Raw genomic sequence first — 25,059 nt, forward strand, 5'->3', positions numbered from 1 at the left:
TGATCCTAGGTTGCTTCCTGACCTGCTGTGTTTTTCCAGCACCACACTGTCAACTCTGATTTCCAGCATCTGCAGTTTTCCCTTTCTCCATGCTGGAGATGGTTGGACCTGAAGATTTGTTTGAGTGGCCCTGGGGATGTTTGTGTCCAGACAGGTTAGACATGCTGAAGCTCTTCCTGCCTGAGGCAAGGTGACCCTTACCGGTCTGAAATTGCAAGAATCAGAAAGAGGCAGGCAGGATGCAGCCACAGGACCTGCCTAGCTCTGCAGTCTCCTGCATGCACACTGCTGAAGGATCTGTATGTGGTTCCTCCTCTGGTTGGGCACTGCCCTGCCTCTATGTGGGGCATCTGGACCTTGGACAAGTCTCTCTTTCCCCATGCTGGTCCTCGTCAGCCATCTCCATCATTACAAGCCGGATGGATGCCAGACATCAAATGCCACTGCGCCACCAGGTGCACTGCAGGCAATGTGACCATAAGGAAATCTCGTCTTCTGGCAGATATCCAGGAAGGAATTAGTTCTTCCGGGAATGGCACATGGTAAGGAGGGATGGGCATATGACGGAGATACTCACCGTTGGATTGTCAACAGCAGCAATTAAAGCAGTGAGCTTGGTAAGATACAGCGTGAAAACTCATTCAGCATCATGGTGAATTTCACTCAACCAAACTCTCTCTGACTCATGCTTGACCAGAAAAAAGGCAAGATTTGACCCACAGTTGTTGGCAGGCTGATAATTTTTGGTGGAGAAAGTGAGGACTGCAGATGCTGGAGATCAGAGCTGAAAATGTGTTGCTGGAAAAGCGCAGCAGGTCAGGCAGCATCCAAGGAGCAGGAGAATCGATGTTTCGGGCATGAGCCCTTCTTCAGGAATCATCCTAAAGAAGGGCTCATGCCCGAAATGCTGATAATTTTTGTTGACAACTGGTATTACTTTGCAAGCTAACCAGCTACTTGTCAGCTGCATCGCACTGCTTACACACTCCCTGATGCCGGTCTGTCTGTGGCCAGGTTTCGTCCTCTCCACCAAGCCACCCAACGTCTGGTGGAAGAACGCCTCATCATCCACCTTGGGACACTCCAACTTCACGGCATCAATGTTGATTTCAACAGTTTCCTCATCTCCTCTCCCCCCCCACTTCATCCCAGATCCAATCCTCCAACTCAGCACTGCCCTTTTCAACTGTCCTACCAGTCCATCTTCCTTCCCATCTATGTGCTCCACCCTCGTCTCCGACCTATCACCAACATCTCCACCAGCATCTAACTATCACCTTCCCAGCTACCCTTTCTCCAGCCCCATCCCCTACCTTCATATTTATCTGTCAGTCCCCTTCTCCCCTCCACATTCCTGATAGAGGTCTTATGCCCAAAATGTTGATTTTCCTGCTCTTTGGATGCTGCCTGACCTGCTGTTCTTTTCCAGCACCACACTTTTCAACTGATTTCCAGCATCTGCAGTCCTCATTTCTTCCTAATCCAAAATACAGACAAATATAAAAGATGTGGTTTTCACAGTAGGATCTGCAGTGTTTGAAATATTGTCAACTTCCTGTGAGCACATGAGCACATGACTGAATAATTCATCAGTGCTTCCATTGAAGAAACATTTCTCTTTGTTCAAGGCTAGGTTAGATTCTCTAAAATGTTGTCAGTATGTATGTAGGCATGGCCTGCATTCATTTCCCATGCGACTGTAGATAGGAATGTCATTTCTGATGTTCACGCTGTAAAACGTGCTGAAGTACCTCAGCTGCAGAATTGAATCCAAAGGTGAGCCTTGTGTATCAAAAAGTGCAATGTCAGTCAAAAATACTGCAAGATAACATAATTCTTCTGCAAGATTGAATGGATTGTAATCTGCACTGAGATATGGTTTAGTGAAATGTTTAACACCATTCACTTTCTGGATGAGATCATCAATTGTCTGTGTTGAGTGTCTTTCTTGTTGTTTGGTGACTGTCTAGCAAATTTTATTTTTTCCCTAGATATTTGTGTCTCAATGAGTTGTCTGGGTGATACTCAAGAGTCAGGCACATCCTACATTCTCTGATATGAAGGTCAATTAGATTTCCTTCTCTGTTCATTTCCTGATGTAAAATAGTGTTTGTAAATGTTGATGTGTGACTTAGGGCATACTGATACTTCCTTCCAACTTAACACCATTCAGTTTTCGAACATCAGTAAAGCAGTCAGAGCAACATCAGTCCTGTGTTGTATCCTGTATAGATACTGCATGAGTGACAGCAAATCTGCTGCTGTGTGGAATCTGATACCTGACACACCTCCAGGTATGGCAAGAATACAGTGTTTGTTTTGATATCTTTGAAGGAGTCTGCTTTGAACTGGTTATTGGAGAACTGCATTTCTGAAAAAGAGTCACACTGGAATTGAAACGTTAACTCTGTTTCTTGTACCCAAAAGCTGCCAGACCTGCTAATCTTCTCCAGCCTTCTTGGGATTTGTTTCAACTTTAGTAGCTTGTGACTCTGAAAATAGTAGCACCCTTGCTGACAGCAGATACTCTGACAGCTTTCTGTCTTTCACAATTATTTGTGTTTTGATTACTTGTTTGAGATGTTCAACATGACAGAAGCACATTGGTTTTCTAATTGCCTCAAATATATGCAATCATGATCAGTTGTCTTGTTTGCATCTTGCTTAATATGATGGAAGATAACTGCATTGCTTATTGTTTCCTTGAACAGGAAATAGACTGCGAAAGTATTTTTTTCTTGCTGAACTGTGTTTGTTTTTTGTTTAATAGTGTTTAAAAATGTTTTTTAATTCCCTGGTGAAACTTAAGGTCTTTCACCTGAAATGTTTGAAAACCTTCCAAATAATGAGAATACAGATGCTGACTCTGAATGCTGATGCAAATATGATAGATTAGGCTAGACAAAACCATCTTGATCTGCAATGCTAGAGAATGACCAAAAACCCAGGACTTCCCTGATGCGAGAGTACCTTGCGTGTTAAGTAACAGGCTACAGCTTCTAAACGTTCCCTCCTAAATCTCCAATTCAAAATGCTATCCAAGAAAGGAGACAAAGACCTTCATAAAAAATTCTTAACTGTAGTTAAAACAATCCCTGTGCCTCATTGAATAATATAATAAGTCTAAATACAAGTTCAGCACAATTCAATGGCATATAGATTTGGCTTCAGCAGCCATGTAAAACATTTAATAGTGAATCAAAGCCCAACCTGCACTCCATCTAATTTTATTCACTACAATGGTAAAGAAAATCAAGAAGATTGAAGAACCAACTGCTGAGTTAATGTTCCTTAATTTGCGTTCCTGCACAAACTCAATTAATATTGTAACTTGTATTTCCAGTTATTGCACATTATTAACACATCAGAATTTATTTCCCCCATTACCAGATATGTTGAGTATAAATTAGTATCGAAGAAAAATGAAAGTTTTGATTGTATACATTAAGTATATTTCACTGGCAAGGCACTTTTTAGTTCATGTTGATTAAAGCACATTGTTTAACCTTGAATTCTAGCATACGTTCTGAATTACTATATACACAAAGTAAAAGTAGTTATTTGAATGATGTAACAATCTATACATTGTGGCTATAATGGATGAATTTTAATTAGTGTTTAGGTGTAGATCAAAGCTTCTGAGCTATGTAATTTGCACTATTTAAATATACTCCCTTATAGATCAACCTTATAAACAGCTGGCAGATTTCATTAAAATGCAAATTATTTACATTTTCTGCTAAGTAGTATAAAATGCAGATTTTCTGCAAAGATGGGGAACACAAAAATTTCCCTTTTTTATTTTGGCCACACATTGGCAAAGCATTGTCCTTCAACTTTGAAAGCAAAGCCCATGATCTTTCAACTTTTGTTGAACTTTGTACCTTTATTTATGTCTAAGTTTGCAAGTTTGACTGAATGTCAGAATTGGATATTGGGTTTAGCACAAAGATGAGAAAGCTCTGAATCTGTAATTTAGTTCAAAAGAATCGTTGGTAAATTGCAGACAAAATACAGTTTGTTCTGCCAGTTTTTTATTTTTGGTACATCATCTGATCTTGATTGCCTTTTAGTGATGTCTGAATGTTTCAGCAAGGTTCATTTATCATTTAAACTTAAATGTCAGGGGCTTTGATACCCATTGTCTATTTTGGAACAAGGGGATTGGTTAAGTTAGTTGTTTCGATGTCCTGTATGTTGTTCAGAACAACAGCAACAGTACAGGTTCAATTCCCATTCACTTAGTACTTAGGACCTGCCTCACGTCCATGCCTCTCAGAGTGGAAGAAAGTGACAAACCACTACTGTCAGGAACTACCAAGAAAATGGCTCAAGATGCAGCATCAGCAGAAAATGAGCCATTAGTTAATGTAGTAACAGATTTAGTTATTGATTCTGAGGAAGGGTCATGAAACATTAACTCTACTTCCTCCTTGCAGATGCCAGCAGACCTACAGAGTTTTTTCAGCAATATCTGTTTTTGTTTCGGATTTCCACCATCATTGTTTTATTCATTTAAGAATTAAGTGAATAAATTAAATATTATCATAACATTTCATCTCAAAATTTAAGAAACAGGAATGGTAAGAGAAAAATTTATAAAAAAGCAAGTTACCATTTAACCATGCATATTACTGACCAAATCACGAGTTAAGAGTGAGATATAGGTAAGACTTGATCGTCAAAGCTTGAACAGATGCCAACATTTAATCTTCTCATGCTAAGAATTAAAGAAAATCTACTTGGAATAATTACATTTCAATATAATTAGGAAATTTGAAAGAGAAACGTAATCCTTGATCAACAATGTTATCTTTTGTACTTGAGACAATAACAGATGTAGGAGTGAACGTAGGCCATTTGGCTTTGAAGGGCTTTTGCCCGAAACGTTGATTTTTCGAAGCTACTTGGATGCTGCCTGAACTGCTGTGCTCTTCCAGCACCACTAATCCAGAATCTGGTTTCCAGCACCTGCAGTCATTGTTTTTACCTATTTGGCTGATGAAGTCTGCTCCACCATTAAATTACATCATGTCTGATCTGATAACTTTCAACTCCAATCCACTGCTTTATTCCTATGACTATATTTAATGACCCTGATTCTAAAGTCCTCTGTAGTATTCACCAAGAAGGGTATTGTTTGCAATTACAGTACAGAGGAACCTCAAATATCCGACATTCGATTATCCAAATATCGGAAAATCCGGCAAGATCGAACGATCCCAATGCTTAGCTAAACTCAGAGACAAGATAGCAGACTTCCTATCAGCACTAGAATGCACACTCAGATACAATGGACTGACAGAAGAGACACAACAAACAGTGAGACAAAGTATTGTACCCCTGATAACAAGGAAAAGACAAACACATAACCTCAACACCAACACCAAGGAGAGGGAAGCACTAAAAGCACTAAGAAACAATAAGAACATAATCATACTACCAGCAGACAAAGGCAGAATGATGGTCATCCTGGACAAAGCAGAGTACATCCAAAAAGCGCAACAACTGCTTGCAGATACCAACACCTACCAAAAGAGGGAGTTTGACCCCACCCCACAGCTCACCAATAGGATAAACAACACACTGAGGAACCTACAAAAAAATGGACACTCTATACAGTCAACACAGGAACTCTTGGACATCATCAGAAATATACACATAGACAAGGAAGAAACTATGGTCTCATTCGATGTAACGGCACTGTTCACCTCTATTGACAAAACCCTAGCCAGAGAAACAATAGCCAACCTGCTGGATATACTGAACAGACAACAAGACGGGGAACCTATCAACAAAGACTGCATACTCAAACTACTGGACCTGTGCCTCACAACACACTTCACATTCAACAACCAAATATATGAACAAATCAACGGCACACCCATGGGCTCACCCATCTCTGGACGCATAGCTGAAGCGGTAATGCAAACGTTAGAACAAACAGTCTACCGCAAATTCAACCCAAACTCTGGGTCAGATATGTAGATGATACCTTTATAATCATTAAAAACACAGAAATAGAGAACACACGCTGGATCATCCACGCCACACTCACAGGAATCCGATTCACTAGAGAGGAAGAAAAGGACAACCAACTCCCATTCCTAGACGTGATGGTACAGAGAACACCGAACGGAGAATTCACCACAAAGGTTTACAGGAAAGCCACACACACAGACCAAGTCCTAAACTATGAAAGCAACCATTCCAACACACACAAAAGAAGTTGCATCAAGACACTGTTCAAAAGGGCCACAACACACTGCAGTACACCAGAACTGCAAAAAGAGGAAGAAGAACACCTATACACTGTATTTTCCAAAAACATATCCCCGCAATTTCATCAACAGATGCCTAAGGGAAAGACAACAGAATGATGACATGCTATAACCCAAAGGACTAGCCACACTACCATACATCAAAAACATTTCTGAACTGGCAGCCAGACTACTGCGACCACTAGGACTCATAACAGCAGACAAACCAACAGCCACTCTCAGACAACAGCTCACCAGGATGAAGGACCCGATACCCAGCATGAGCAAAACCAATGTAGTACAAAATCCCTTGCAAGGACTGCACAAAACACTACATAGGACAAACAGGAAGACAGCTAATGATCCGCATCCATGAACACCAACTAGCCACGAAACGACATGACCAGCTATCCTTAGAAGCCACACACTCAGATGACAAGCTTCATGAGTTCGACTGGGACAACACTACTATTATAGGACAAGCCAAACAGAGAACAGCCAGGGAATTCCTAGAGGCATGGCACTCATCCACAGATTCAATCAACAAGCACATCGACCTGAACCCAATATACTGGCCACTTCAGCGGACAGCTGGAACTGACAACCGGAAGCGGCAGGTACAAATCACTATAAATGCCGGAGGAAACAGCACAGAAGCGCTTCACAGGAGGCTCCCAAGCACTGAGGATGTCACTTAGGGGACAAAACGTCTGCAACACAAATTCCCAGCTCGGCGAACAGAACCACAACAACAGCTTAGCTAAACTATGTTATACGGCATTTGATTATCCAGAATTCGATTAATTGAATGAAATATTCCCCACTCGTGTCCTTTGGATAATCGAGGTTCCTCTGTACATGAAGCTTCTTCATACATCTAATGTAATTGCAGGCAATATTCTTCCAAAGATTTACTACACTTTGAGAGAAAATATACCTTTTAATCTCTTTCTTAAATGGTGACTTCTTTGTCCAGGGACTCACTGGTCCTAGCTCTTCCACAAGGGGAAACAAGCTCTTCACATCTTGCCTTTTAAGCCTCTGAGATCAACTTCAGTTAGATCTCCACTCATTCTCCTAAAATCTATTGAGTATTGACATGACTCACTAAAACTCTTTTAAGAAAATTCAAACTCAACCCAATGAATGTTCTCTTGACTATTTTCTATGGCAGTATATACTTCCTTAGATAAGGGGACCAGAAACCTTTACAGTATTTCAAGTGTAGTCTGACTAGTACTAGTATAGTTTTAGCAAGACTTCCCTGTTTTGATACACCATTCCCTTTGAAATAAAGGCCAGCAGTCCATTGTGGATTTGGAGGTGAACACAGGAGGTGTAGTTAGTCAGTTTGCAGATGACAACAAAATTGGAGGTGTAGTGGACTGCGAAGAAGGTTACCTCAGAGTACAATCAGATCTTGATCAGATGGGTCAATGGGCTAAGGAGTGGCAGATGGAGTTTATTTTAGATAAATGTGAGGTTCTGCATTTTGGAAAAGCAAATTTTAGCAGGACTTTTACACTTAATGGTAAGGTCCTGGTGAGTGTTACTGAACAAAGAGACCTTAGAGTACAGGTTCATAGCTTCTTGAAAGTGGAGATGCAGGTAGACAGGATAGTGAAGAAAGCGTTTATTGGTCAGAGTATGGAGTACAGGAGTTGGGAGGTTATATTGTGGCTGTACAGGACATGAGTTAGGCCACTTTTGGAATATTGTGTGCAGTTCTGGTCTTCCTGCTGTAAGAAGGATGTTGTGAAACGTGAAAGATTTCAAAAAAGATTTACAAGGATGTTGCCAGGGTTGGAAGATCTGAGCTACAGGGAGAGGCTGAACAGGCTGGGGTTGTTTTCCCCGGAGCGTCGGAGGCTGAGGGGTGACCTTATATAGGTTTACAAATTTATGAGGGGCATGGTTAGGGTAAATAGGCAAAGTCTTTTCCCTGGGGTCGGGGGGTCCAGATCTAGAGGGCATAGGTTTAGGGTGAGAGGGGAAAGATATAAAAAAGACCCAAGGGGCAATTTTTTCACACAGAGGGTGGTACAGGTATGGAATGAGTTGCCAGAGCAAGTGGTACAATTGCAACATTTAAGAGGCATTTGGATGAGTATTTGAATAGGAAGAGTTTGGAGGGATATGGGCTGGGTGCCGGCAGGTGGGACTAGATTGGGTTGGGATATCTGGTCAGCATGGACGGGTTTCCATGCTGTACATCTCTGTGACTCTATGTGGGTACTCTCAACTGAGCACTACTATACAGCACAGCTGCAATTTTCAGTGCAAGGTTCGCATTCTGCAGGCATGTTGGTAGACATTAGGTGAATGAACGTGGACTAAGAGAGTAAGGGAGTTGCCCTGATCCACACTGGGCTGCCACTCTGTTTACTAATACTCTACTTGACAGTGCTGTGCACTGCAAATTGCTCGTGCCCTGCTTCTCACTTATAGGATTTCAAGGCCATAGCAGTGGTGATGGCTTCCCGTCAATGCTCATATTGGAAGAGTACAAGAGGTTGCTACTCATGGGTCATGTCATGCTCTGTAATTTAGCTGTGGGGAACGGAGGTAATTTGGAGCTTGAGATGAGTTTGAACTTGCCAGGTATCTGCTTTGATTTTCATGTTGAGTATTCCCAATGGTTAGTTTGTATGATGTCATAGAGTCATGTGTTTGATAAGATTGCAATCCATGGTGGATTAGGCTCTTAACATGATGCTTAACAAGCAATACAGGTCATCAATTTGAAACTTGTTGCTCTCTGGCAAGAATCTCATCATACTGCTTGACCAAAGTGGGAAGGTTTGCCGAGATGATCCTAGGGTCAAGATGACCATTTCACCCAATTTTGTGATACATCTCTCCAGTGCCCACATTATTCAATTGCACCTAAGATTCAGCCTCGTATCATGGGGTTCTGGGTAGCTGAACAGCTTGTGGGTGTGAACAATATTGCCAGACATCTCCAGATCTCCAGAAGATTAAATGGTTGTCTCTGCAGTAGAAAGCACCTGAAGAAAGCAAGTCTGACTAGTTGTAAGTTGTTGCTTTCAATTACTAAGTCAGAGTTTAATTTTTGAACCAGTTGCTCTTCACCTCTGACAAAGAAGTGAAAATTATCTGGCAAAGAGAAACTGATGAACAGCAGCACTGCCAAGCAAAAGTGTCATCTCATTGAACTCTGTGGCCTGGAACCATTGATCTGTTTTCCTAGTTTTCCTCTCCAATATGTTTATTTTTGTCTGTATGTGTGTTTAAAGAGGTTTTACAAGGGAGGTAGAGTTATAAATAGTAGAATAATATGTTTACAGTTTATGATTTTTTTTATCTGGAACTAGAATCTATTTATTTGTAATAAATCACAACTTTACTAAGTTCACAAACCCAGTCTGTGTTTTTTGGTAGCTTGGGTCTAAGCAGTTGAATTGGGGAATATTTGTATTTGACAGAATCTTTAACTTTTGTGATAGCTCTGGGAACAGCAGGGCTTGGTTTCTAGTTTGTTAGAGCTGAAAATGTGTTGCTGGAAAAGCACTGCAGGTCAGGCAGCATCCAAGGAGCAGGAGAATCGACATTTCGGGCATGAGCCCTTCTTCAGGAAGGGCTGTGCTTTTCCAGTAACACATTTTCAGCTTCTCCTGCTCCTTGGATGCTGCCTGACCTGCTGCGCTTTTCCAGCAATACATTTTCAGCTCTGATCTGCAGTCCTCACTTTCTCCTTTCTAGTTTGTTACCTCAGTGAGGCATGGCATTACAAATGGCATGTAGTTTGGTGTCTGATTGGACTCATCATATACTGTAGTCGCTTCATTTCTAACTCTGCCACTTTATCTACCTCAGAAATCTGACAAAAATGTCCACCCAATTGGACAGGACTAAGTCACACAATCAGGCTGTTTACCAGATCAAACAGCCATCATCAGTAAGTTGCATAATTATCTACTTCAACATTGAGAAACCATACGGCTCATCATAGGGGGAAGTTCGGCATCACTTAGGTGCAGCACTCGTCCTGAAAGACAAGGCAATCAATCAATACGATGGCAAGCAAATCACTGATACTATCATTATTTACAATCAGAGAACAAAGCACTCTCAATCACATGAGGTATCTTATTCTCTAATGTCTACTTATACAGAAGTAAGCTTGAATGAATAACCAACTTGGTTTGTTCAACAATCCACGTAGCCAAATGCCCAATTAAAGAGATTATTGAACACTCAAATAACAAAGAACAATTTCATTGTTGAGTGTTAGCAATGCAAGTTCAACCCAGCAGACAATCTGGTATAAGATTCCTTGCTGACATCAGTTCTACCAGACATTAAGCAAAGATTGCCAAGCAACAGGGATTGATTACAAAATGAAGCATAAAATCAGTGTTTCCAATGTCAAACAACCACCATGTTAAACCTTTGTGATCCACTCAAAATGCCTAAACTATCTATCTTCAGAAATCTTGTAAGCTGTTGAATCCCATTTTATGTCATTGATGACTGCAGCAGACTCTCGGTTATATACATCAACAATAAAGCATTTATGAGACTTGATCATCATTTTGGAATGGTGATATCCTTATGCTATCCAGCTATTTTCTGTGATTAATGCAAAAGGATCAATGGACATTATGAAGCATGGTCTGCAAATCATCACATAAAACATCTAAGTCTGAAAAGCACTAAAAATATAATTTGGATCACATTGGACCTCATTCTGATAGTGATATCTCAGATATCACTATCTGAGCCTTATCTCCATACCCCTTGACTCCACTATCTTTAAGAGCTCTATCCAATTCTTTCTTAAATGAATCCAGAGACTGGGCCTCCACTGCCCTCTGGGGCAGAGCATTCCACACAGAATATTATGATTTTATAACTGTTCATGTCATAAGGCAATGGCCCACTTGTAAATGGATTTTAGAATGATGGAAAATTTGGAGGTGTTGGTGGATTAATCAGAAGAAATTCAATAACACATACACAGAGTGCTGAAGAATCTCAGCAATTCTGGTCGAGTCAGAAACAGAATCAACACTTCAAAATCCCGTACAACTCTTCTTCAGAACTAAAATGTTTCGGAAAATCATTTCTTTTAATACTTTGACATTCTGACATCAAAGGATTTTACAGTTGTTAGTGAGTAACCAGTGACAGAAATCCTATCTTGTTTATTTGCAACAAACAATCACAAACCCAGACTAACTGCATCAGCTTGGGTCAGGAACAGTCAATCATAAGAACTGAATGTTCCAGTGACCTGCAACAACAGAAACAACAGAAGGAGGTTATCCAACAAAACTGAACATCAGTGCTCAGTTTGAGATGGCAGGAGGATCATTGGATAATCAAATCCATTTAGAAGAGAGCAATCATCTCTCCGGACAAGTTGGCACCACGAGTTGGAACTATTGAAATAAAAGGTGGTTACTTTGGAGATCAACATTGCAGTCTTATGAGACTTGATCATCATTTTGGAAAGATGATATCCTTGTGATATCCAGCTATTTTCCACAATTAATACAAAAGGATCAATGGACATTATGAAGCATGGTCTGCAAATCATCACATAAAACATCTGAGTCTGAAAAGCACTAAAAATATCATTTGGATCACATTGGATCTCATTTTGATAGTGACATCTCAGATGAAGATTGAGTTAAATGAGTCTTGATGTCATTAAATATTTGACACATCAAACAAAAATATCCATGATGATTAATAGATAATATTTTGAAGTAAACTACTTTCAATTGGACAACACTTTTCACCCATAACTGAGCATCATTGGAATAGAAAAGTTAGAATATTAGTAGCGTTGCTGGTGAAGTTGAATGTTCTCACTTTACAGGGAATGGGTAGTCTAGTCAACTATCAAAAGAGGCAGAGATGGGAGGATGACAGTGTGACAAAATGATGGAGTCTGCTCTGTCCCAAAGGCAAAATCTAAAGGCTTGGATTACAACATTGCTGTACATTTAGTGACTAATAAAAGGGTCACTTTGTTATACTAGAATATTTTGTCTCATCTGATTCATTGCTGGATAGAAAAAGGGATTGTTAATTTAAGATCCCTACAGAAAAAGACAAGGAAAGATACTAATGGCTCAGTTAAGGAAATTATATGCAGACTGTATCCATGTATACATAGCAATGTGTGTAGTTGAGGTAACACAGTGAACAAAGAAATTTCCTGGCAGATTTTTTGAGTGAAAAATATATGGGCTATGATTAAAATTCTGTGGTGCATCATAAAAAGTGTTCCAAATCTTCAAACCACAAATGAATAGATAATTCAAACAAACATGTGGATATTTCTGCTTCAATACTGTAAAAGTTATAGTGTCAATATTGTTCATGAATCACAAGCTCCCACACCTTGCTTAAATTACCAGCTCAAGCCAAAAAAAGGAAGTTTATAAAATAACTTGCATTAACTTACCACCACTCATGACTTCAGAACATTTGAAAACAGTTAACAGCTAATTAAGCATTTCAAAGTATAATGCTGAACCTTTGCTTTGTAGGTGCGCATTGGATCTGTGATTGTTTCTGCATCATGTATCTTCCCATGGAAGATAATCACTCATTTCAATGTTGGCCCAGCAAACCCCCAGTAGACATGGAGACAGGTTCTATATCCTATTCAGGATGCTGAGCGGACTCTGAAAGTTGGAGGGCCAACCTAAGGCCTTTAGTTCTGAGAAATATCTGGTAGCAATGAGCAGTAAACAACTGAATAGGAAGATTTTATCCCACTCTTTCAATAAGCTAATTACAAACAAGAGAGAACAGCCCAGGTAATACTGCACGAGTTTTCATGGGGAGGTTGAAGGTATGGTGATGGGTGTTGAGGAGCCCATCATGAGGTTGGTCTTTGGCTGCCATTCATTCAAAGCAAGCAAGGAGGGTGAGTGGTTGGAGTGGAGCAGAGTTCCTATCATCAGGCAGCTTTTCTGCCACCCCATCACCTCTTTAGCTTCCAATTAACCAGGCTTTGATGAGCATAAATCACTACACACCTATCCACAAAACTGGGTGAACTCACATTGGCAGCACTTTGGCTATTTCAAGAATTTTTGGGTCTTTTTGCCTTCATCATTAATCTCTGCTGGCCTGAACATCCACCTGTAGTTTTTGCAGTAATGTTGGAATTGTGTCACGCCTGACTGGGGTTACATTCTGGACATCAAACCTTGCTATACCTGAAGTCATCACAAAAGTTAATAATCTTATCATTTTACGTGTCAGATGGACCCAAGCTAATAGAAAACATGGACTGGATTTCTGTACTTAACAAGAACTACGGTTCATTACTAATAAATAGATTCATACCACATTTAAGCAACTATGAATTGTTGCCATATAACTCAGCTAAATGAAACTCTCGCACCGTTTGACCTCTTACCTCACACGAGTGTGACTGTTCCTCAAATTATATGGTCAATGACTTACTGGTTAAAAGCAACAGCTTACAGCAACTGGTGAAGGACAAGAAATAACTGGTTTTCTTTAGGTTTCAGCTATTTTCTACTGCAGAAAAACGTACCAGCTCCTCTTCTGGAGGGCTGAATGCTTCTGGCAGTATTGTTTACAGTCACAAGCTGATCAGCCCCCTACAGCTATTCAGATCATTATCAGGCTGATTGACTTTTTGTCATCCCTAACTGGTCACAACTCCACAAACCAATACAGTGACTTATTGCTGAATGATTTTCATGTTGTACATATCCCTTGCTGCCCGTTCACCTTACTACCTCGTTTTCCTCCTTGAAGACACTTGTAAAAACCAAGCTCCTTTTCCAAGCCTTTGGTCATCTAAACCATCAGTCCAGAATATCGAGTCTCCAGCTTGCATTCAGACCAAAGCTACTAATTAAGTTATGGTACTACTCTGATATGCTGAATACTGACTACAAAGTAATTTCCTGGGATGTTTAAACATCTGATAGCAATTATTAGATTAGATTAGATTACTTACAGTGTGGAAACAGGCTCTCCGGCCCAACAAGTCCACACCGACCTGCCGAAGCGCACCCATCCATACCCCTACATTTACCCCTTCACCTTACACTAGGGACAAGTTAGCATGGCCAATTCACCTGACCTGCACATCTTTGGACTGTGGGAAGAAACCGGAGCACCTGGAGGAAACCCACGAGCTTCACATCAATTGACTCTGAATTCCAGCATCTACAGTACTTACTGTGCCCTAGTGTGGCAGATAGGTGGGTGAGGGGGAAGGATGACATGCAGCTCCTGGAACTCTTTAAAAAAGTTGACAATTCTAAGTTAGAGTGGGATGCTAGGGAGGCTTCTGATACATATCATAACTCCTGGGCAAGTATATAACTCATTCCAAAAGTCCAAATCTGACCTGATCCGGACTCCACTTACCTGACCTACCCAACATACTTGACAAGCGCGCGCACACGTGCACACACACACACACAAAATTCACCCTACTTACGTTACTCACCTACTTGTCATCCTTCCCCCTCACCCACCTATCTGCCAAACTAGGACACAGTAAGTACTGTAGATGCTGGAAGTCAGAGTCAATAGATGTGAAGCTCGAAGAGCACAGCAGGTCAGAAAGCATCTGAGGAGCAGGAAAGTCAATGTTTTGAGCTGAAACATTGGCTTGTCTTACCTGCCACACTAATCCTTCACCTCATTATCTCCCACTCTACACCCTCACTCACCTACCCGCCACACTCTCCATCACCAATTCACCTGTTACCTTAACCCTGCACCCACCAACCTGCCATTCTAACCTTCACCCAACATCTACCTTCCAAACTCTCCATCGCCGATCAACCTGCAACCCTACACCTTCACCTAGCAACCTGCTACTGTACCCTGTCATGCTCCTATTGGCTACCCTACACCTTAATTCCCCAAACTGCTGCCCTGCCCTCTCATATACCTGTATATCTTCCTATATTGATGATAGTATGGATTTAAGTGGTGTATTTTGTCCTTTTCTTTTAATGAGAGGGTAAGAGCAGTCTGTTTCAAGCCAATAAGGTAAACAACTTGTGAGACCTTAGGTTTTTTTAGTTGGAACAATAGAAGCAGCATGAATGGGTGGGTCAAGCTCCCACAGAACCAGGATTTTAGTTTTAGCTTACAGTAGCTGTTGAGGTTTGGAAGCTGCTATACATCTCTTCCTGCTCCAGCAAAATGCTTGAGTTCTCTCCCTCTCTCAGAATTTTTTATTGATGTTGTTTTCCCTTGGACTGGAGAAATATTGCATGTGAGACAATATATTTACTGAATTTGCCTCTGCCAAGGATATTTTTATGGGGTGTTACTATGTTGGAACAGCTAATCAGTGGTCACTAGTATATCATATATCTTAAGTATTTTGATAGTTACAATTAAGCTAATTTTTCATGCTTATTTTGTATGTATTTTAATTATAATAAAGTGTGTTTTGCTTCAAGCCTGGTAGTTTGACCAATCAAATTGCATCTGGAACACGTCATCTCACACTTGCTTTTAAAAATAAGAAAAGTATGGGATCTGGGCTATCCTTTTAATATATTTTGAGGAGATTTGGTCAAGTCATCTTCACTTTTCTTTTGCAGTTTACCTTTTCTCTAGGCTTGTCAAAGTGTCTATGGGATTCAATCAAGATCTTGGTGCCAGGTCCACAATTCCAGAAAGAAACACTGAGCTCCAGGGCTGGCTAAGTACAAAAGAGTAATTCGGCATTCTGACTCCTCAGAAGATTTGGCCCTATTAACGTTGTATGTGGTTCAAGGTAGTTTTGATTTGTTTTAACAACAACAGCTCCTGTGAATTGCTGTGGAAAATTCTGGTTTCACTAAAGATGCATTACAAGTAGAAATTGTTGCTGTTGTGTACCACTTCACATCTCTCCACTTCTTTTATCTTTCTTAAGATGTATCTTAAACCTTCCTTTTTGAGGAATCTTTTGCTCATCAGTCTTAAGCAGCTCCTCATCTAGCTTGGTCTCACTCTTTGTTTGACAATGCCTTTTCACACTTTAGGACATCTTTCTATATTAAAGTTGCAGTGTACTCTCAAGCTATTACATATTCCCAGTCACTCAAGTAGTGGGCTTTCTGGTTTGCTACTTTGAACAATCAGAGGCTATAGTGAGTAACTGTGAGGCTATAGTGAGCAAATATTAATGAATTCTAAGTCTCAAGGTATCTCTCTTCTGAAATTGCTGTAAAGTCATGATTTTTTGGACTATTTTGGAGTACTGTATAAAAGAAATAAAACATTTTTAATCCAATTTCAAAGTAGGAAACTAGCATTTTTTAAAAAACCTGCATACTCGAGCAGATGGTGAATCTAGCCACTGAATATAGCTGTAATTACATCTGCAGGGAGATTGCTATGTGATTTGGAATCAGAATTGCTAAAGGTCCATTGTTTGAGTCAGTGATCAAATACCCAGCTTCTGATAATTGCTTTACGAAGCATTGTCAGGTAAATATGACTCTCCAATGCGAAATGGAATTTTTCACACATTGTGAAAACATATTTTCCATTCTATCTTGGTTTCCTCCCAGACAGAATTTAATAATTAATTTGGCAATGGATCCACTTTTGTTTTGTCATTAAAATGAGCGAAGGGATTTAATAGTATTATCAGGTTAGTTGTTCACTCGTGAATTGGATCAAGATACTACTTTCTTTCCTAAAAGATGAATTTATGATGTATTCATGAGTAATATGTCTCCCATCAAGCTGAAAGCTGTTTCTGTGCATCGTCCAGTCATACTGAGTACCTCATGAATTAAGTATTCCCTCCCAGCAGGTACAACCCAACAATCGGTGTGAATAACAGTAAAATATTCCAGTTGATAGAAATCTGAAACAAAAGCAGAAAATGTTAGAAAAACCACAGCATCTGAGGAGAGCAAAAGAGAGTTAGCATTTTGTTTCCAATGACTCTTCTTCCAATGTTCTGATGATTATTTCCATATATTTCCAGGTACTAATAACCTGCTTAACCATTTAGTAAAACTATGTACTGTCAAAGACAGATTGCAGACATCATGGCTGATTGATATTACATTATAACCAAATTATAACCAATACAAACGCAGATATTAAACCTAGCGTACGTAGAAATTGCTGTGGCTGTTGGAGATCAGTCATCTCAGCCCCAGGACAGCACTGCATCACTGGTTTCTCAAATCAGTGTCCGAGACATAACGATCATCAACTATTGTCCCTCTATCATAAGATCAAAAGTCGGGATGTTCACTGATGCTTACCAAATGTTCAGTTCCACTCACAATTCCTCAGATAACGAAGAAGCCCATTTACATGCAGTAAGTATTTGACAATATAAAATCCAATAAACAGTACACAACATCCAAGTCTCACATGTGTCAGGTAATGATTGAATGAGAGATAAACTGGCATTCAATAGCAAGCGTGAACATCCTGAAGGTCATTGACCAGAAAATAGTTAGGCCAGCTATCTAAATGTTATGGTTAAAAGAGCAAGTCAGAGATTGGATATTTCATGACAAATGAGTCACCTCTTGGTTTTCCAATGTCTCTTCACCATTTACAACATACAAATCAGGAGTGTGGTGAAATTTCTCCACTAGTTTGGATGACTGCTTCTCTACATGAATACCCTCCATACAGTCATAGAGTCATAGAGATGTACAGCATGGAAACAGAGCCTTTGGTCCAACTCGTCCATGCCGACAAGATATCCCAACCCAATCTAGTCCCACCTGCCAGCACCCGGCCCATACTCCTCCAAATCCTTCCTATCCATATACCCATCCAAATGACTTTTAATTGGTGCAATTGTACCAGCCTCCACCACTTCCTCTGGCAGCTCATTCCATACCCATACCACCCTCTGTGTGAAAAAGTTGCCTCTTAGGTCTCTTTTATATCTTTCCCTCTCACCCTAAACCTATGCCCTCCAGTTCTGGACTCCCCCACTTCAGGAAAAGACTTTGTCTATTTATCCTATCCATGCCTCTCATAATTTTGTAAACCTCTAGAAGATCACCCCTCAGCCTCCAATGCTCCAGAGAAAACAGCCCCAGCCTGCTTAGCCTCTCCCTATAGCTCAAATCCTCCAACCCTGGCAACATCCTTGGAAATCTTTTCTGAATCCTTTCAAGTTTCACAACATCTTTCTGATAGGAAGGAGACCAGAATTGCACACAATATTCCAACAGTGGCCTAACTAATGTCCTGTACAGCCACAACATGACCTCCCAACTCCTGCACTCAATACTCTGACCAATAAAAGAAAGCATACCAAACGCCTTCTTCACTATCCTATCTACCTGCGACTTCACTTTGAAGGAACTATGAATCTGCACTCCAAGGTATCTTTGTTCAGCAACACTCCCTAGGACATTACCATTAAGTGTATAAGTCCTGCTAAGATTTGCTTTCCCAAAATGCAGCACCTCACATTTATCTGAATTAAATTCCATCTGCCATTTCTCAGCCCATTGGCCCATCTGGTCCAGATCCTGTTGTAATCTGAGGTAACCCTCTTCGCTGTCCATTACACCTCCAATTTTGGTGTCATCTGCAAACTTACTAACTGTACTTCTTATGCTCGCATCCAAATCATTTATGTAAATAACAAAAATAGTGGACCCAGCACTGATCCTTGTGGCACTCCACTGGTCACAGGCCTCCAGTCTGAAAAACAACCCTTCACCACCACCCTCTGTCTGCTACCTTTGAGCCAGTTCTGTATCCAAATGGCTAGTTCTCCCTGTATTCCGTGAGTTCTAACCTTGCTAACCAGTCTCCCATGGGGAACCTTGTGGAATGCCTTACTGAAGTCCATATAGATCACATCTACTGCTCTACCCTCATTAATCTGCTTTGTTACTTCTTCAAAAAAACTCAATCAAGGTTGTGGGACATGATTTCCCATGCACAAAGCCATGTTGACTATCCCAAATCAGTCCTTGCATTTCCAAATACATGTACACCTTGTACGTCAGGATTCCCTCCAACAAATTGCCCACCACTGACATCAGGCTCACTGGTCTATAGTTCCCTGGCTTATCCTTACCTCCCTTCCTAAACAGTGGCACCACGTTAGCCAACCTCCAGTCTTCCGACACCTCACGTCTGACTATCAACCTTGGTTACAGTCTTTACCTGCTACAAGATAAATCACAACTCACTCAGCCTTCCTCAATGTTATCTTCTAAAGGTAAGACTTCTACTGCCTTGAAGAACAAAAGCAGCAGGTCTTTGGTAATACTTTGCCTATTTTCCTGTCCAGGTCACATACCACTGTGACTTGGAAATACATCAGTATTCCTTTATTATTGCCATTCAACATGTCCATGACAAAATTGGTGTGAATAGTTGCATGGTGGCTCAGTTGTTAGCACTGCTGCCTCACAGCGCCAGGGACCCGGATTTGATTCCAGCCTCAGGTGACTGTGTGGAGTTTGCACATTCTCCCCGTGTCTGCATGGGTTTCTTCTGGGTGCCCCAGTTTCCTCCCACAATCCAAAGATGTGCAGGTTAAGTGAACTGGCATGCTAAATTGCCCATAGTTTTCAGGGTTATGTAGGTTAGTCAGGGATATGTAACATTAGTCAGGAGTAAATATAGGGTAGGGGAATGGGTCTAGGTGGGTTAGTCTTTGGAGGTTCGGTGTGGGCTTGTTGGGCTGAAGGGCCTGTTTCCACACTGTAGGGATTCTAATTACTGGTCTAAGATCTTGGAATTTCCTATCTCACAGCACTGTGGGAGACTCGGCACCACTTGAAATGCAGTGGTTAGGAAGACAGCTCCATGCCAATTTTATCAAGGACACATTTGATGGGCAATAATGCTGGCCTTATTGGTGACAGTAACTAAACAGCAACTAAAATTCAGGGCCTGATAACTTGGATATGGATCAGAGCATGCCATACTGATTCAGAATCCAATAACATGTGGAAGGACTAAGCACCATAACTGGAGTGGAAATGTAATTGTAAATAGAATCCCCTGAAATTGTGCTGTTTGATTTCTTGAACATCTGTGCACAGTGACTTGGCATGTCTGGACTGCACGTGTGTAAACCAACTAGCTCATTAACATATGCAGCATTGATGGGACAGAACAAGAACAATCAGGGATGGCAAAGACACTGTGGCAAAATAAAGTATTGATTTATTCTGATGTTTTCATTTCAATTTCTGTTGTTCCTTATTTTCTGGAGTCCTTCATTAAGTTATCAGATAGTAGATTCCGAATCATGAATCAAGGCATAGAAATGACAGATGGAAGTCTTTGCAAAAAAAATGGATTAATTCTGGAGATCTTCACCTGATCTTGGCAACTCTCAAAGACCAATTTATAAAACAAAGGATCATCTCTTGATTGAGCTGTTACACGACCTGACTTTGAAACCAAAGTTATTGTAATGTGAATTCAATGCTTCAATGATTCTCTATTCACATTTGTGAAGCTGAAAAGTAATGGTTTAACAAATGTTACCCGTAAAAGCTGTAATTAATTCCATGCTGACATAGATATAATTGTAAAGGTATCACAATAAAACTTAATTTCTTTTAAATGAAGGGATCTCCACAGCATAACATGACTATCCAATAAAACTGCTTTTTGGGTGTCTTGCTGAATGGATTCTGGTAATAATATCTCATCATGCCAACTGAAGAAGACTATAGGATCCAAGATGACATACAGTATTATAATGTCTCTGACCATTTTGAAGAATTAATATGGTAACAGTAGAAGGTACACCTCTTAAGTAATTGGAAGAGATTTACTAACCACCTAGTACATTTCAACCAGATAAGTCTAGAAAAACAGGCATTAATGAAATCCTTCAAGTGGTATTTTATATTCCCCCCATTCTATGTATGGTAGTGGGGACGGAATTTATTTGGGCAGCATGGTGGCTGATGGAGATCCTGCCATCTTCCTGCCTCCAGCACAATTATGTTTGTGCTGAGAAGGCTCATGAACTAAACCAAGGCCTTTAATGGTCAATTTATGTACAATTAAAGGCCTCGTACTGGGTGGTAGTATTAAATTGTGGGGAGCACAGGATTTAAGGATTTCCCAGGGAGATGCCTTGTTTAAAGACACCCAGAGCCTAATGACTAGAACTGACAATGGGAAGAGAGGGCCATGCTGAGACCCACATGTTGCTCCTGATTCGCAAACCCTCTTCCCTCATCTCATGACCCTCATGCCACAAAACATTTAATACCATCATACCATCTGGCCTGCGTCTTTGAAACTAAGGTTATAACAGTGTAAGTAAAGTGCTTCAAAGATACTCCATTCATATTCTGTGACACAGGACCATTTGAAGCAGCTACCAATTCCCTATTGTTTCACAAAGCTGTTCACTCCCATATAAGACAGTAGCTCTTGAAAGGCAGGACTTCTTCCTCCCAAGAGTCCTGATCCCAAAAAAAACAGTTCCTCTCAACTGGTTCATTGGCTTGTAATACTACTGGGTTTTCCTGGAGCATGCAGCCTGGGTCTCTCAGCAGCTCTCTTGCTAGTGGCCAAGATAACCAGATTGCCCTGTTCAGTCTCTGATATAGCAGACAGGAGGTATATGCTCATTACAAGCCAGAGGTGCAATATCTACCATATTGGTTCTAAAGTAGAATCATTCAAATAGAAACATTGACTTTGCTTCTCTGTCCTCAGCTGCTACCAGATCTGCTGAGTTTCTCCAGCATTTCCGATTTTTATCTGCTATGTTGGTAAAGTCTTTAGATACTTACAGGTCAAACAGGTGAGTTTACAGCAGGGAATCCTTCTTTAGATTTTTAAAGTTTAAAAGATATATGCAACAAATATAAAATCAGAAACATGAAAACAATCCTCACTGCATACTTTACCTTAGCTTTGCCCAGAAACCCACCCATCAAAAGAAATGGACTATTGTGAGCTTCTGCATTTTGTTGCAATAACATTCTGAATTTTCTTTAAAAATCAGCTATGCTTCCATTGACAAGAATATCTGGCAAAAAGAAAACTCGTCCTACTCAAGTGCCTTGTAAAGGGAATGGAGGAGATGGATGTGAATGATACCCAAAACTAGAGAGAGAAGCTGACACTCCTTCCAGCAGAGAAAGCGAAGAGGAAATTTATGTGAGGAATTCAGAATTCAGAAAGATATTCACATTGAAGGTGGACAGAAATTGATTCCTTTAACAGAATAGTGGACACAGATTTAACATAATTGGCAAAAGAACTGTTTAGGAGATGAACAATTCTTATTACGCATGGAATGCATAGCATGATATGGCAGTAAATCCAATATAACGTTCAAAAGTAAATTTGATATATGCTTTCAAAGAAAATATTTGCAAGGTTGTAAGGAGAAAATAGGAGAGTAAACATAAATGAATATCTATGTCAAAGAACCAGCATCTGATTGATGGACCAAATATTAATCTTTTTATCCTCATTATATTTCCAATACAGTACACGTGGAGAACTAGAAACTGACTGAACTTCTTGATATTACTTTGCTTGTAGATTAGATTAGATTCGATTACTTACAGTGTGGAAACAGGCCCTTCGGCCCAACAAGTCCACACCGCCCCGCCGAAGCGCAACCCACCCATACCCCTACATCTACCCCTTAACTAACACTACGGGCAATTTAGCATGGCCAATTCACCTGACCTGCACATCTTTGGACTGTGGGAGGAAACCGGAACGGGAACTGAACCCAGGTCTCTGGCGCTGTGAGGCAGTAGTGCTAACCACTGTGCCACCGTGCCGCCTGAAATTTGATATGAAAATGATAACTGCACTAGACTGAACTTCAGTAATTGTTAAATCATACACAAACTGCAAGCAATTTAACCTCCTTTTAGTCCACCTCCTTCTTTACCAGCTATTGCATTTTGCTCCTTGATAGTTTTATTTTAATTCCTCCTTCTTCAACAATATATCATCGAAGGTAACATTTTGTATCAAACTTGAAATTGGTAAAAGTTGTTTTTTATTAATTTAGTTTCTGAGCAAACTAAGACCTTTCTATTGTTCTGTTGCATAAGATATGCAGTGAGTATTTTATAGGGAAGGCCTGATAGATTATGAAGGTTTCCTTTGCAAATTTAAATTTACTTCATCTGAGAAATGTTCAGCTATTTGATTTTCCAGTTGCTGCTTCCTGGTAAAATCAATGGGAATGTGAGACTGGAGTTGAAAAAAAGAGATCAATTATTAACATAGACACACATCAGGTAGCAAAATGTATCTGCTTCAGTCACAATCATCAACTTGGGAGTAAGATGTCCCCAAAATTGGGCAGGTTTGCAAAAGTCATATCCAACTTATTTGCATTATCACAAACCTTTAAGCCATACGATCAAGCAGTATTTTCAAATCAGATATTCTGAATGAAAAGTTTGCATCAAAGAGTGATATGTTAATGAGACTAATATTATTAATAGAACTGAAATGGACTTCTTGCAAAAATAGTGTTTTAATAAGTATGACTAGTTCATTTGCTGTGGATAACCTGATTTTAAATCATTGAAAATTGTTTTAAAATTGAAAATGATTTAAAATGCCAACACAGAACTATTGGAAAATTATAGTGGTGTATTTTACTTTTTGAAAACTTAAAACTATTTTAAAAGATGTCTATTAACACACTATTAACACTTAATTTTAAAAGAGAAGAGTCTTTGTAAGCTCATAAAATAATAAATGAGTGGAAATCATCAACGGTTTTTAATTTGAGACAAGTTTTCCTCATGACGTATTTCAAACAGGCATAAAAGCAGGACTTGACCCCTTAAACTTTTACATTAGCTTAACTCATTTTGATGGACTACAGGTACAAGTAACATGATGTTAATGGTTGGGATCACACCAGTGAACTAAAAGTTGCCATTAAAAATCAGGAGTTGTCTGGAGGCATGTTTCTAATATATTTTTTATATTATAAGCAGAGGTTACCATATGCCATGAATAAACTGAGAAAATTAAATACCTGGACTGGATGGTTTGCAATTAGAATCCTCAAGGTACTGCATGAAGAAATTGTTAAGAAAGAAGTTAGTATTTTATGAGTTCTATAAACACAGGAGCTTTATGAGCAACTGTTGCTTTTATAATGCAATCTAAACTGAGGAATGTACCTATATGTCAAATTGTATAAGAACTCTATTGATTAATAATGCTTTGACTTTTGCATGTCCAGGGTGTGCCTTGTTGCCTGCTGAAAATGCTTGAGATACATATTATTGCTTTATTAATGATCTAAAAATTGAGAATTGCATGCACCTATATGTTCACAATGAGTTGAGGCTTCACTGACAGCACAAACCTATATTACTCCTTAGAAGAGGATTGAAAAAATGTCTGAATAATAAAAAGCTTGCAAAAAAAATTATCAGTGATTTAGAAGGAACGTAAATATGCAACAAGATATAATTAAGTCAGGCTTCTAATTGAAGTAGAGATTCTAATACAATGGTCTTTGGTTTGCAAATTCCAATGGCTTTACCAATCATCTCACCCAAAATCAGAGAAGGTATCACAAAAGTTTTACAGAGTTCAATTGCAAACCATGTCCAGCACAAGCTGACTCTTTGCAATTGTGTACACTAGTTCTTTAGTCGAATACGGCACGGTTCATATGACTGACCATGTAACCAAATCAAATTTATTAGTAAGGCAATTTTCCAACAATGTGATACACTTGGAGGCCTTTGGATCACTCTGCCTCAGAAAGTGGAGACAGGGTCAGTGAATATTTTTAAGGCGGAATAGAGAGATTTTTGTACGGCAATGAAATTTTTTGGAGCAGCTG

General features: G+C 39.9%; 1 protein-coding gene across 2 annotated transcripts in view; it reads right to left on the reverse strand.

Annotated features, from left to right (window-relative positions):
- LOC140467272 (metabotropic glutamate receptor 4-like) overlaps positions 1-25,059 on the reverse strand; it is a 1,248,646-nt gene that overhangs the window by 24,659 nt on the left and 1,198,928 nt on the right. The window contains exon 11 of one of the 2 annotated variants that reach the window (XM_072563525.1): positions 24,238-24,274. The exons of the other annotated variant lie outside the window; for it this stretch is intronic. Within the exon in view, the coding sequence (XP_072419626.1) occupies positions 24,267-24,274 (8 nt within the window). The 3' untranslated portion in view covers positions 24,238-24,266. The remainder of the gene's footprint in view (positions 1-24,237; positions 24,275-25,059) is intronic. 2 annotated transcript variants of the gene reach the window in all.

This window comes from Chiloscyllium punctatum, chromosome 45, assembly GCF_047496795.1.
Source record: "Chiloscyllium punctatum isolate Juve2018m chromosome 45, sChiPun1.3, whole genome shotgun sequence".
Taxonomy (NCBI): domain Eukaryota; kingdom Metazoa; phylum Chordata; class Chondrichthyes; order Orectolobiformes; family Hemiscylliidae; genus Chiloscyllium; species Chiloscyllium punctatum.